The 15,132-nt window shown below is 42.4% G+C and overlaps 2 protein-coding genes across 3 annotated transcripts in view; one reads left to right on the top strand and one right to left on the bottom strand.

Moving 5' to 3' along the window:
* Window positions 1-1,097: 1,097 nt before the first annotated feature.
* LOC112221034 (sequestosome-1) lies at window positions 1,098-6,454 on the bottom strand. The gene is made up of 7 exons (XM_024383098.2): window positions 6,147-6,454; window positions 4,998-5,093; window positions 3,083-3,399; window positions 2,709-2,919; window positions 2,388-2,590; window positions 2,041-2,254; window positions 1,098-1,823 (listed from the first exon to the last, which is right to left on the bottom strand). Exons 1-7 carry the CDS (start codon window positions 6,313-6,315, stop codon window positions 1,669-1,671), a joined length of 1,365 nt encoding a protein of 454 aa, XP_024238866.1. The 5' UTR covers window positions 6,316-6,454; the 3' UTR covers window positions 1,098-1,668.
* A 4,682-nt stretch (window positions 6,455-11,136) lies between these two features.
* Window positions 11,137-15,132, top strand: part of LOC112221032 (alpha-1,3-mannosyl-glycoprotein 4-beta-N-acetylglucosaminyltransferase B) — a 169,547-nt gene continuing 165,551 nt past the window's right edge. The window contains exon 1 of one of the 2 annotated variants that reach the window (XM_042303147.1): window positions 11,137-11,649. In XM_042303147.1, coding sequence (XP_042159081.1) covers window positions 11,553-11,649 — 97 coding nt within the window. In that variant the 5' untranslated portion in view covers window positions 11,137-11,552. The remainder of the gene's footprint in view (window positions 11,650-15,132) is intronic. The other variant, XM_024383097.2, reaches the window with a different exon arrangement.

Genomic DNA, 15,132 nt, shown 5'->3' with positions numbered 1-15,132 from the left:
ATCAACTGGCCACCATTATAAAACACTGATCCAAAACCAGCACCACTCATTATATACTATGCCCTTCTATATATGACAATCTGTGTTTAGATTGAGCATAGGTATTGACAGCATGGATTAATGCGGCCCAGAGGTAGAAAAGATAATGGGGGGAGTGTATATCTTTGTAGAAGAGGGCAGCATGCCTCCTACACAAGTCAGCAGCTAATGTTAATTCATACATAAGCTGTCTCTTGTATGTACAAAACTAATATGCTTTCTCAGCTTTGGTAATTACAAACCAAAGTCAGACAGCCCAGCTCATTTGCCCCTATAGAATGGTCTCCCAGACCACCAGTCTACCACAAACCCCCTAATGTAACTGCACCACCCTAAACTCTTCAACTGCACAGCCAGGACCTTCTTGATCCTGGGGTACTGCAGTCACAGACCTCCAAATGGGCCCAGATCCTAACTTCTGCCCCTCCTGAGGAAGAGGAGACCAACTGGAGTGGTGCAATGCATATGGATGAATTCCATACCACTGGTTCTAAAAGTTTCAAATGTGATGCTCAAGGACCAGTACTATATGAAGGCCCCTATACGACAACCAGGCTGTGGGTGGATTTCCATATTGGTGGGGGTTGTGGTTTTCTGGGGAAGACATTTGATCGGTTCACTATCACTCATTGTGGGTTTGGGGAGGCAGCAAATAGCGGAGGTCCCGCCTATATGTCCTTACCTGAGAGCAAAGCACCTGTCCGTCAGCCACCGCACACCAAGTGACCATGCACTGCCCTCTACCTGTTCTACACAGATGGCTTTGACATTTGAAAAATCATGTAATGGTTGCTCCTTTTTCAGTAGATGCCGAGTGCATCTAAATACTAAGTGGCCTAGTATTCTTCTGTAAACACTGAATGTTGTCATTTTAAACATTTAGTTCTCATTCAATTGCTTGAAATTTGATAATGGTTTCCGCTGAAGAATAATTTCACTGACACGGCGGACCAAAATATTTAATCCCTAGATGCTGTCAAACTATTTGTAATCTTAATGTTGGCAATACATTTATTCAACTATGTATTTAATGAGACAGTAGGAGAATGACACCACAGTTTCTTTGCAGAAGTATTTTATTTGGTTTTGAAAGGGGAGAAATGTTGTCAATGTTAGACAATCATTATTCACACCTTTCACCTGGTTCTGTTGACACTGGTAATGAACATGTATTATTTCTGGTATTAACTCTACATAATACGTGGTAGAACAGTTACTTGATTAATCAAACTCAATAGATGATACTTGCTATTGAGTAAACACTGAAATTATATGTTAGTTAATCTTAACTGTTTTACTGCTTTTATCAATCCAATTTAACATGAACCCATGTATGTTAACTCACTTTCAGTTAAATGATATCCCATTGAAGAGTTTAACAAAGGTTATAGAAATATACATTTCCATTTGGATAAATAGACTAGTAAACCCTTTATACTGTAATTAAATGTCAGTACAACCATAACATTTAAAATCGCAATAATTATATTCAGATCTAATAGACTTATTGTGTGAGTAAGTGCAAGTGCCAAAGGTGTGAATGAGAGGGACGGAAGAGAAGGCAGTATTGGTGAAGTGGCTATCATAGGGGGATGTAGGTGTCCCTCAGGGTACGGTGTTGGGGCCCAGTTACTTCTTGGCGGGTTTGGAGTAGTGGATGGTGTCCAGGGCGGCCCCGACATCGCAGTCCTTAGTGTGGAGGAGGCGGGTGAGCCAGCCACCCTCATCTGTGAAGCCCATGGCCAGCATCTGGGACAGGGACTCCACCAAGCGTGGGTCGGCATCTAGACAGACACGACACAGTGAAGGGTCGGTCTCTGGCGTAGGCAATTCTACTAGTAATCAGGGATATCATAGTAACCATGATGCCTACTACTAAATGGGGATAGAACTACCATTGACTGAAGTCACAACTACTACTACTACTACTAGTAGTGAGGATAAGGATATCACCACAGCAACTGCTACTTGTGATAAGAGAACTCATATCCGCCATCTTACCTTGAGGAAGGTGGGGGTAGGCTGCGGCCTCAGCGAGAGTCAGGGACTTCTGTGGTTCCTGTGAGGGACCCTGGGGGACAGGGGACCCCGGGGCTTCCAGAGAGCCCTCCTCGCCTACCCTTAGAGACTGGAGCTCACCAGTAGAGGGATCCACCTCCTTGGAGGTCAGGTGGGTCCACTCATCGTCACCACTGCCCCCTGGGTCTTTACCACCCTACACAGAAAGTTACATAGAGTTCAACAATATATACCATCTCAGAGAGACCAATGTATTTTATTCTTCACCATTACTTTTGATTAAATCACAATGTTTAATTAGAATTAAATTTCTCTTGTGTGCATCATACCATAGCTAAATCACTCGCGCTCCCTAGGCTGCTAAGCCCGTCCACCTCCATGTCCCCCTCTTTAGTCCCATCTCCCTCGGACACCCCTGTCCCGTTGTTGCTCCTAGCAGTGGCGGGGCCTCCTGACCCAGGTGGGGACGGATTGGGGGTCATCACCTTGGTCCTCTTTGCCTCCAGCTCCACATCAATATCCACATCGATACCTGCAGGCAACATAGTGTAAGTAAGCCATTTCAGTGCATTTACATGTAGAGTGGTCAGTACATTTCAAATAATGGATTGATAATAAACTATTATATGGAGCTTTTCTCTTGGTCTTACCCAGTGGGCTAAGCATGGCTGCCACCCCTTCTCCAATGTTCTTCAGGTAATCCATATTGGCTTGGGACTGCTGGGAGGCAGCAGAGGGCTGTCTGTCCCCTGGGGCTGCCTGACCTGGCTGGGACCCAGAGGGACCAGGCTGGGCCTGGCTTTGGGCCTGAGCCCACGTGCAGTGCCTCATCTTCCTCATCCACTTCCCACGAGGGAACCACTGAGTAGAAGAACAATTATAGAGGCCATTTCTCCCCTAACCACACATACATTTTGTTCCTGGACTAAAAAAAATATTTAAATGGCATTTTAAATTACTCAGATATGCAAGTATATCCACTTAGGAAAAAAAAAGGCATAAACACATAACATATGGGTCTCACCTCAAATGCGTTGTTGAAGGGGTGCCAAATGGGCAGGAGGACGTGCTCCTTGTGTAGCCCCTTGGCTTGGCACGTGGAACACAGGTCATAGTCAGGGCACACTGTGCACTTGAAGCGGGTCCCCGCCACCGAGCCCTCACATTCGTCACAGGTCACATTGGGGTGCACCATGGGTGGCCCATGACCATGGTGACCGTGGGAACCATGAGGTGGGGGATGTCCCATATGAGGTGTTCCAGGGGGAGGGGGGAAGGCGAAAGGGGGGACACCCCCAGGGAAGGCAAAAGCAGGGAATTCACGCCTATGCTCCTTCTTCTCTGTAAAGAAAAGAAAGTTCACTACATGACCAAAAGTATGTACATACCTACTCGAACATCTCATTCCCAAATCATAGTCATTAATATGAAGTTGCCCCCCCACCCCACACTCTTCTTGGAAGACTTTCCACTACATCAGGGTTACCCAACTGGTGACCCGAATTTGGACCGCAGGGGTTTTTAGTTGGCCCCCCAAGTTCTGAGCAAAAAAAAAATCTAAAAAGTAGTTTCTGGGAAGGGGAATTTACATTGGATGTAAATATATATATCTGTTCCAAGTATTCCCAGGCATAAGAGACACGACCGTATACAAATGTAAAGCAAGGATTGAAATTGTTTTATTCAAACATATCCGTTTGGGCTTCTTGCGGTCAAGTTGCAGGCTACAATTTATGTTCTCTTTTCGGCCCCCTGGCCATCCGCCCAAGAAAACAAAATCGGCCCACGGCTGAATCTAGTTGAGGATCCCTGCACTACATCAGCCACGATCATTAGTGAGGTTGGGCACTGCTGTTGGGTGATTAGGCCTGGCTCAAAGTCAGTGTTCCAATTTATCCCAAAGATGTTTGATGGGGTTGAGGTCAGAGCTCTGTGCAGGCCAGTCAAGTTCTTCCACACCAATCTCAACAAACCATTTCTGTATGGACCTCACTTTGTGCATGGGGGCATTGTCATGCTGAAATAGGAAAGGGCCTTCCCCAAACTGTACCACAAAGTTGGAAGCACAGAATCATCTGAATGTCATTATATGCTGTAGCGTTAACATTTCCCTTCACTGGAGCTAAGATGCCTAGCCTGAACCATGAAAAACAGCCACAGACCATTATTTCTCTTCCACCAAACTTTACAATTGGCATTATGCAGTCGGGCAGGTAGTGTTCTCCTGGCATCTGCCAAACCAAGATTCATCTGTCAGATTGCTAGAAAGTGAAGGGTGATTCATCACTCTAGAGAAAAAAAAAATTATACTGCTCCAGAGTCCCAATGGCAGCGAGCTTTACACCACTCCAGTCAACGCTTGGTATCACGCATGGTGATCTTAGGCTAGTATGCGGCTGCTCGGCCATGGAAACCCATTTAATGAAGCTCCCGGCAAACAGTTTGTGTGCTGACATTGCTACCAAAGGCAGTTTGGAACTCGGCAGTATGTTGCAACAGAGGACAGACGACTTTTATGTGCTTCAGCATTCCGCGGTCATGTTCTGTGAGCTTGTGTGGCATACCACTTTGCTGCTGAGCCGTTGTTGCGCCTAGACATTTCCACTTCACAATAACACCACTTAATTGACCTGTGCAGCTCTAGCAGGGCAGATATTTGATTTACTGACTTGTTGGAAAGGTGGCATCCTATGACAGTGCCACATTGAGTCACTGAGCTATTCAGTATGGTCATTTTCCTGCCATTGTCTGTTGAGATTGCATGACTGTGCTCAATTTTATACACCTGTCAGCAATGGGTCTAGCGGGTGTAGTTATGAACTAAAATGTGTCAGTAACAATGAGAATGCTAAGTTATTCCAGTAATGTTGACTTAATACATTACACATTAGTAACAATTCTATTCATTTGTATCTATAAGATTTGATCACAAGACTCACCCTTGATGAAGAGGCGGAAGGTGTAGTCCTTGATGCAGGTGAGACCCATGATGAGCTCATCATCAGTGGAGAAGGCGATCATGTCACCGTCTTCATCTGGGTAGAAAATAAAGAGGTCACATCTCACCCAGATAATTACATAATAGCTGCCAGAGTTCACAAGTAAGGACAACTGTCTACAGTTTATCCTCACTAGCTTTTTTATTTGAAGAACAATGGTTAGTTTAGGGAATATTGTTCATACAAAAGGTGTTGTGCTAAGACCAGGGTTGTCATTTTCCAAGTTACTTTTGAAAATGCCCCATTTTTTTTTTTAAATCAATGCAGTCTTATCAATTAATATTGAATAGTATAATTCACTACCTGGTGTGACTGTTGGTATTTAATTGACCCCAACCCTGATGCCCAATATGGAAAACGTAAATGTTGTGGTACCAGTCAATATTATTACTGTATGAAATAAGGTCACCTCTGATTCCCTTGGGTTGAGGAGGCTTATTGGGAGTAGAGCGCTAATAGAGTTGGTATTAACCTGTGTTGCAAAGTTACGGCAAGAGACTTCATTTAGCAATCCTAAAAGCCTAAACACTGGCATATAAAAAAAAGTGCCCCCTTCACTGTATCCCATGTTAAAATGAATGGATGCTTTGTCCACTATGAACTGCCAGGTGTTTAGGCAGGGCTAGTTTAGAGAAATGTAGTATAACAAACTTCACCTGTTGAAGGATGAAGACTATAATTGGTAACCGACTTAATTTACCACATCGCATGTATGACAAATGAAACAGGGCCTGCTCACTCAATTTCTGACATTCACCATGAAATGCTATGTTAAATGTAGGCCTGTAAAAACGCTCTGTGTACCAACTCTATCCGATTTATATAGTGCAATATGGTGCATAAAGACATTGTCTTGTTGAGCTCTATTTTGGTCGGGAGATTATTGAATGTATTGCAATTTTGACACGCTGGTCTATGCTTCGACATTTATCAGTAGTCTAGTTTGTTCAGTGCGCACTGGGCTGCGCGCGGCGGATAATATTATGGAAGATTACAGTCCAACAGCAATATTCAGATATGACAACATAATAAACGCAATCGAAGACACTAGTGAACCATTTATAGGAATCCACTGTAGTATAGGCTTACCTTTGTAAAACATTTGATAGGTGACATTTCGCAGGGTTGAGAAAACATCCTCAACCTTTTTTTTCAGATACTCAAAACTCGTTGAAACATCTTGGTCCACAGCAATGCGACGAATTTCTTTCGGCGCATCCTCCTTCCCAAGGAGATAGGCTTTGACGGTCATAGACATGGTTGAGTCTTTTCACAATTTCAGCCCTATACTCGCTCCGAAATATTTGTTGCGCAGTTAAAATGTTGAAGGCCCGTTCCACTGCAAACTCGATCGCTGTCAGTGCGTCGTGCTTTTCTGGGTACAGTTCCGTTTATAAACCTTATATGGCGTCACGTGTAATATTTATGCAGCTGTCTAGCCAATCACGAGGGCTTGGAGCGGCTTCATGGGGAAGTCGACCGTTTCTAAATGGCGAAGGTACGTGGTATTTTTGCTCAATGGGACGTCCATACCCTCCATTAAAGTAGAAATGTAAGGGTTACTGTACGGGTAGGGATTAAATGGGTAATCAGAAGTTGCTCCATCCACTTTTTGACTTATAAATGAATTATATGTACACATTGATTTTGAAAAATATAAGTTATAAATAAATGCCGTAGTTCAACCGTCCCCATCAAAACCCCAAATTAACTGTTTTTATACAAAGTAAACGTAAACAAAAACTATATCGTTTTAACCATGTTTTGAGGCTATGATTTTGATATCATGGATGGTCAGTCCTTGCATCCAAAGCTATGTCTATGAATTTGTGAGTGGTTACATTTCTCAAGCCCTATCCAAGTTTGTTTAGCGAAACAGGGGAAGGGAAAACGCTTTGTTACTGTTTCTACTGCTGATTCCCGATTTAAGGTTAGGGTTGGGTTTAGGGTAGGGATGTCCCAAGAATACCGGATAGCACTAACTAAATGACAACGCTCTGATCCTTCTGTTGTTGTGCGCAAAAGGCTTCCAATCTAATTGAAACAAATGGGTGGGACGCTAAAGGTTGAATGAAGTTAAAGGCCGGGGTATGACAAGGCACTTTCCGTACCGGAATTCCCCGTGTGAGATCAGTGTTGATCGACACTAGCTTGAACTGTTTCAGTCACTTCAAACATTGACCTTGACTTGCCTAGTTAAATAAAATTTAAAAAATACACATTGACCTCGATGACTGTGATGATATTTGAAGACGGGCTTTACCGATATTTGAAGAGGGGCTTGTATTGAAGCCTGATTTTCTCGGTAAAAAAAATCCCCATAGCCTCGATCTATTCTATTACTATTTTATTATTAGTCTTAATAGCACTAGGCCTATAGTAGTGAGAGAGACAGATTCCATTAGTTCACGAGTTACCTACTTCTGTATAGCAGAATTCTAAGTTATAGGGGTATAGGCTAATACAAAGTCCATAATACACCTACATCACCATGCACCTTGTTTTAGTGCCTATAGACATATACGAAAGACTGTGTCCTAGCCTTGTTGGTCTACTTTGACTAAGCATTCTTGCAGTCATCATGAGTGAAACATGTTGGTTCCATGGCCTTAAAAACAAGACATGAGATACAATATGTTTCATAATAGGTCACTTTATTTATTATTTTTCAATACACAGTACCAGTCAAAAGTTTGGACACACCTACTCATTAAAGGGTTTTTCTTTATGTTTTACTATTATTCTACATTGTAGAATAATAGTGAATACATCAAAACTATGAAATAACACATATGGAATCATGTAGTAACCAAAAAAAGTGTTAAGTGAATCAAAATATATTTTATATTTGAGATTCTTCAAAGTAGCCACCCTTTGCCTTGATGACAGCTTTGCACACTCTTGGCATTCTCTCAACCAGCTTCATGAGGTAGTCACCTGGAATGCATTTCAATAAACAGGTGTGCCTTGTTAAAAGTTCATTTGTGGATTTTCTTTCCTTCTTAATGCGTTTGGGCCCATCAGTTGTGTTGTGACAGAGTAGGCGTGGTATATAAAGGATAGCCCTATTTGGTAAAATACCAAGTCCACATTATTGCAAGAACAGCTCAAATAAGCAAAGACAAACAACAGTCCATCATTACTTTAAGACATGAAGGTCAGTCAATCCGGAAAATTTCAACAACTTTGAAAGCTTCTTTAAGTGCGGTCACAAAAACCATCAAGCGGTATGATGAAACTGGCTCTCACGAGTTCTGCAACGGGAAAGTAAGAGCCAGAGTTACCGCTGCTGCAGAGGTTAAGTTCATTAGAGTTACCAGCCTCAGAAATTGCAGCCCAAATAAATGCTTCACAGAGTTCAAGTAACAGACACATCTCAACATCAACTATTCAGAGTAGACGGAGTGAATCAGGCCTTCATGGTCGAATTGCTGCAACAACAAAAAAACACTAATAAAGGACATCAATAAGAAGAAAAGACTTGCTTGGGCCATGTCTTTGTGAGAAGTATAGTAGGTGAACGGATGATCTCCGCATGTATTGTTCCCACCATGAAGCATGGAGGTGTGGTGGTGCTTTGCTGGTGGCACTGTCAGTGCTTTATTTAGAATTCAAGGCACCCTTAACCAGCATGGCTACCACAGCATTCTGCAGCGATACGCCATCCCATCTGGTTTGCGCTTAGTGGGACTATCATTTGTTTTTCAACAGGACAATGACCCAACACACCTTCAGGCTGTATAAGAGCTATTTGACCAAGGAGAGTGATGGAGTGCTGCATCAGATGACCTGGCCTCCACAATCACCCGACCTCAATCCAATTGAGATGGTTTGAGATGAGTTGGACCGCAGAGTGAAGCAAATCAGCCAACAAGTGCTCAGCATATGTGGGAACTCCTTCAAGACTGTTGGAAAAGCATTCCAGGTGAAGCTGGTTGAGAGAATGCCAGGAGAGTGCAAAGATGTCATCAAGGCAAACAGTGGCTACTTTGAAGACTCTCAAATCTCAAATATTTTTTGATTTGTTTAACACTTTTTTGGGGTTACTACATGATTCCATATGTGTTATTTCATACTTTTGTCTTCACTATTATGTCTTCACTATTATTTTACAATTTAGAAAATCGTAAAAATGAAGAAAAACCCTTGAATGAGTAGGTGTGTCCAAACTTTTGACTGGTACTGTATCTACCAAAATCAATTTCAATATATCTACCAAAATCATCTCGGTTACACACAATTGTATTCGTTTGTTATTCATTATTGTGCAGTAGCCTAGCCTATACGAAAATTATGACATTTGATCATTACACCTTCGAGGTGATACATTGCATTAGGCAATGTTCGATGCAACCTCAATCAGAAAATATGCAACCAACGTGAAGCGTCTGATGACAGCTGTGTGAAATAGCGTTACTTTTCGTCTCATCTTGCTTTACTGCCTCTTAGTGGTGCTCCGTCACCTGATTCTGACGCATAGATCCCATGACCGCTTTATCAAACAGTATATTTTTTTCCCCGGCGAGTAGAATGTAGAACGCGCACGATGCTTCTAGAAACACGTTTTTTATAAACTAGATCACATTTGTTTGTGGGTGTATTACTATGTTGTCATAATAAATCGTGGATCTCAACAGTCAAATCTCTGGATTATGACTGAATTCATTTTTTTGTTGTGCTTTTATAAATTATTGTTGTTACTCTGTGTCCAATTAATCTATCATTGTTGCCATAAAGCTTGAATGACCATGTTCATAGGCTAATTTAAGGTTATCCCATGGTTATCTTGATGAGTAATTGTCACTTTAGCAATAATGGTAGGGAAAAGGCGCAAGGTCATGGCTATAAGGGATTCTCCTAACCTGCTACCTTAATTATTCTAACCTTCTCTGTAAATTCTCCAACCCTGCTGCTACGAAAAGTCAAATCAGACAAAAAATGTAATCCGTCTAGTCAAAACCAAGACGTACGTAAAGTAGTAAATGAGCCACGTGTAAAGTTTTTATTTCACCGCTAGGTGATAGCATTTCTCCACGAACCATGTGCCTAGTCTACTACATGGTGCAAGGCAGGGACCTATTAAAATTTGAAGATATTGCTGAGAAGTTCCTGCACATCTTGTTGTAGTTTTGCCTTCTTTTCCTGGCAAATTATTTATGTTAAAAATGGTATTGTCTGTCACTTACATTTTCTTAAATTTAGGAGACCCTCTTATCCAGAGCGATTTACAGTACGTAGTAGTTAGTGCATACATTTTCCTTACTGGTCCCCTGGGTTTAATCTCAACCACAACATTGGTGTTGCAATCTCCACGCTCTACCAACTGAGCCACACGGGGCCACTTTCATTGGAATAACCTCTATGGATATAATTTCATTTGCTGACATTATTCCTGTATTATGATACATTTTATGGCGCATTTATCAAAACCAAAAAAAAGTTGACTGACAAGAAAGTGTCTTGTTGGATAGGGCGGCAGGTAGCCTAGCGGTTAGAGCGTTGGACTGAAAGCTGACAAGGTAAACATCTGGCGTTCTGCCCCTGAACAAGGAAGTTAAACCCACTGTTTCTAGTCTGTCATTGAAAATAAGAATTTGTTCTTATCTGACTTGCCTAGTTAAGTAAAAATAGTTTGAAAAATATGTTTTCTTTAAGAAAAAAATATTTTTTGTAAGATAGACTACCTGTTTATTGTTTTTCAATTCGACAGTAGTAGTGAGTATGTTTGCAGCTTGTTTGCAGAGCGACTGACTGTAAACAGTTTGCGCAATGGTTTGTTAATTTGGCTAATTAGTGCAGCCTATAAAACATGTGTGTTCCGGCCAGATGTGGAGAGAAATGCACTGCTCATTCGGACCCCAAATTTGAATTATGTTTATTATTAAACGAAAAGGTGTTTAATTGACAGCCCGCTTCTAGGTAGGCTAAATAACCCATATGGATTTGGGCACATGGTTTGCCTTTCCACGTTATAGCAGAAGTAAAATACAATTTAAAGCACTGTCAAATGTTTCAGCCAAGTGAGGCTATTTCATTCTTGCCTTTTGGTGCTGCACTTGCGATCCACTTGCATGTCAGGCTCAGTATCCGAATGGATGAAGAAGCACTTGTAGGCTACCTCGTTCACTTAGGCCTACGTCATTAAATTAAATGAGCGGAATATGAACATGAACATCAACCTGGAGCTGCTGCCTTTCACATTTCCCAACGCCCACTTGCAACACTGTATGGTATCTCTTTAACCACTCCGCTCTGACTCGAGGAGAGAGAGAAAAAATATCCCCCCCCTTTTCTGGCAACCCTTCCTGGTGAGCATTGCATGCTTGTGCGACTGAGTAGTCTACCCGAGAACAGAGCGCCGCGCAATAACAAACCCAGTCCTCCGCTCCGACTGCCAGGCGTAAAGAGGCATTTATCTCCTGGAAGCACCGCAAACGAGCAGAGAGAGCCCAGATACCCCGCACTCGGTTCGGACATGAGCCCGGGGATCCGGAGATGAGGCTCCGAAATGGCACCTTCCTAACGGTCGTATTGTTTGGTCTATGCGGACTCATTTCGCTCTCCTGGTACACGGCATTCAGCAATTCCAAAGGTAAGGTAGCCGCTATAACGCACCACGCGGCGGGGGTGGGTTGAGGCGTCTGCTATCGGAGACCCGAGCCTACACAAAATATCGGTCTGATATCGTGTAGCGTTCACTTGCGTTTGTGTGTTTGGAAATAAGCTGCTGGTGTTGGTGTGTGATATTGGCATGTTGTTATCCTTCGACCGTGAATAATAGGATAGAGTTTTCACCGGGTGGTACGGTCAGACCCTCTACCTTTGTCACGCATTTTCCTTGCAGCTTTTGCTTACATTGAGCAGGTTATGTTGATAAATACATAATTCTAAAGGCCCCCAGGACGAGCGTTTTTATATTCATCAGCCTGCGCTTGCAGAGTGATATCTGGTATATTTCCCACTGTATAAACACAGCGTTGACATTATGAATCCGATTGCGCAAAGCGCGCATCTCAGGCATCAAGATTGAAACAAAGTAGCTGTAGATTATTCATGCTGATCCAATGTTTCTGTGTAGCTCTGGCTTTTAGAAAGTGTTCTCCCTGCAGACGTTTGCAACATTCGGCCACTTCAGCATCTAACGTTCTGGAATCGAATTGACTGGTGGTTGAACTTGCAAAATTCTACCTCTTCAACCTGCAAGGTGGCTGTGGATTGTGCATGCATGGATGGATTTTTTCCCCTTTGTTTGTACATTTTATAGAGCTTTGTGGGCTTTGAAGTTGTTGTGCAAGGGGACCTGCCCTTCCTAGGTTGATACTTCCCTCAAAGTGCTGGCTGTTATAGTTATTGACAGTTCACACACGTGTCTTTCATGGACCCACCATGGCTTTGACAGCCTTACACTCCCCTTTGGTCCCTGCCAAATGTTCTCTACACTGAGAGGCTATAACAAACAAAATCACAACTATGTATGCATTCCTCTTCAGCGATTATTAGTCATTGAACTCTGCATAGAAGTACCTTGATAAAGGCTGTTCAACTAAATAGGGACGTGAAAGCCAATGTCTCTCACAATGTTGTTGGGAACTTTAATGTATGATGTCATGATTATCTGTTTTTGTAATGATGAAAAATGTCTTGTAAAAATGTTGAAGAAAAAAAGAAAACATGTCATGAGGCCAATTCCCATAAGATTAGTATGATAGATCTGAAATCCAGCCGTTTCTCCCTGTTATAGTGCGGTGGCAAAATTCCCTGGACGTTGGTGCAACATTTCAGAGAAACCTGATAGGGTAATGACTCATGTCTATTTCTAGTTGGTTTCCCTCCAATGGAATCAACCCTTTAAAAAGCTTGAGATGATGCTTCTCGGGAGCTAACACAACATTAGCACCATGGTGGAAGTGCACCTGCACTGTGTTGGGTGTGTGTAGTTTACACCAGAGCTCGAGCTGGATGCAGGTTCATTTTTCATTCTGCTAGAGCCCTCCACACAAAGATGAATGTTTTCATGCCAAACACATACTTTGGGAATGTTTCTAGACACACTGCACATTTACCTTCCCAAATTGCCAGTTATTATCTAATAATAGCAGTCCTAATATAACAGTTAGATAATTGATCCTGGGGGTCTTTACACTTTCCTGATTGCTATGTTTAGGTTGTGCTACAGAGAGGATATGTTGGGCACAGAGAGTGAAGCATAGACTATAATGTGATGAAAGATGCATTCTGAAATCAATCAACTCCAACAAATTCCCTGTGTCATATCAAAATAATGACATACCTTCCCCAACAACTCTTCGATCACAAGGGGCAGGCAAGGAGTGGGAAGGCTGTGTGTGCAGTGTAGCTTATTAAGACTGTTAACATGCCTTATATTCTGAGTTAATTGTGGAGAAACTGCGTCTCCTCCCTTCCTCTGCCTCCCCCCATGTTTCCTGTCAAGATATCATGCTCCTCATTATCACCATGGTTTCCTGTGGAAGGCCATATTTATGTCTCGTGCATCCTGTCTACAGTCATGTGTTGTTGACTGGGGTATGTGACTGAAATTGACTCCTGGACTGATGGCAATTAACTTGGGAGCGAAACAGGGAGAGATTGCACCGCTGTGTGTGTCAGTAAGTGTGTCGATGCGCCCCTCCGAGCCAGACAGCACTTGGGCAAATTAATTCAGTCAAGCAAACAGCTAAACATGATTTCAGAAGCTTGTTTGATACATTTATTTCGCTGAGGGCTGTTTCACTCTATCTGTGCTTGCCGATTAACACTGCACTGAACCTTGCCACTCGTCAGATATCAATTTAATATCAACAGTGTCAGATAAGTCAGTGTTTCCCAGGAATGAATGACTGGATTGAATAAGAAATTATTATTGATTACAATTATTGATACACAAATGCAGGTCAGTGAGTAAGTGAACAAAGTATGTAATGGGTGGAAGAATGACTGAACATGAAGACACAGGTTTCTCTATATACAACCCTAAACTAATTCAGTACATCTGAATTCTCATGAACAGACCTTTATCTTAAGCTTTTTCTTTTTGAAACACTAATTCTCTGTTTAGTTCCTCAAAGTGACTTTCTCTCTGATGCGACTTGGCCTATGGAATTCCCTGGAGCACGATGACTCTTGGGAGATGTGAAAGTTGGTTTGTCACTGATAGGCCACCACACACACACACACAAACACACAGTCTTGTACAACTTACCTTGTGGGGACACACAATTCAGTCCCATTCAAAATCCTATTTTCCCTAACCCATACCGTAACCCTAAAACCAACCCTAGTTCCTAACCCTTCACTTAATTCTAATCCTAACACTAATTCTAACCTTAATTGTGGTGCGGTGTGTAGGGACAAATGCTCGCTGCCTGCTAGACCTTTTTTTTGCTCTCTCGTGCTCTGTTTCACTTTTGATTTGAGCTTTTGTTGTGGTTTTGTATAGGCTATTCTAATGTGGTCTCCAAACAGAATGTTATAGAAAACAGAGACTGGTCTTATCAGGTAGCCCGCTAGTCAGTGTCGTTTTCCAAGCTGTAGTACACCCATAATGTGTGCTCTGTGGATATTCATACTTGTCTTTGTCCACGCTTCAGTACACAAAGAAGAGTGGTGATTCTGAGAGCAATGGAACTTTGGATTGATCCTTTGTTTTTGTCCTCTACTCTTTCTCTCCCTCGTTCCAGTGGGATGCGTAGGGGCAGGTATCATGTTGCTCTGTACGTCTGAGGAAACATTGATAGTCCTCCACTGCGTTCAGAAGTCCCACACCGAGACCATGGCTAGATATGAGGGGAAACATGAGCCTGTGTGTGTGGACACAAACACCACCAGCAGGGAGAGACCGGGGTCTTCTTTTGGGAAACTGGGTAACCCAAGGATGTCGGTCAGTTTCATCAATACTGGGACAACGGCTTGCTAAAGAGCTTTGTGTGTGTGTGTGTGTGTTAGCGAGCTTCCAAATAAAAATGCCTTTGATACAGCATCCTATCTTTCAAGTATTCAGTGTGGTTTCATGTGTTAGAAGTTCTTTGAAGAAAAATAATGATTGAATGAAAAGAGA

The sequence above is a fragment of the Oncorhynchus tshawytscha genome, linkage group LG21 (assembly GCF_018296145.1).
Source record: "Oncorhynchus tshawytscha isolate Ot180627B linkage group LG21, Otsh_v2.0, whole genome shotgun sequence".
NCBI lineage: Eukaryota > Metazoa > Chordata > Actinopteri > Salmoniformes > Salmonidae > Oncorhynchus > Oncorhynchus tshawytscha.
This window is presented reverse-complemented; position numbering and strand designations above follow the sequence as displayed.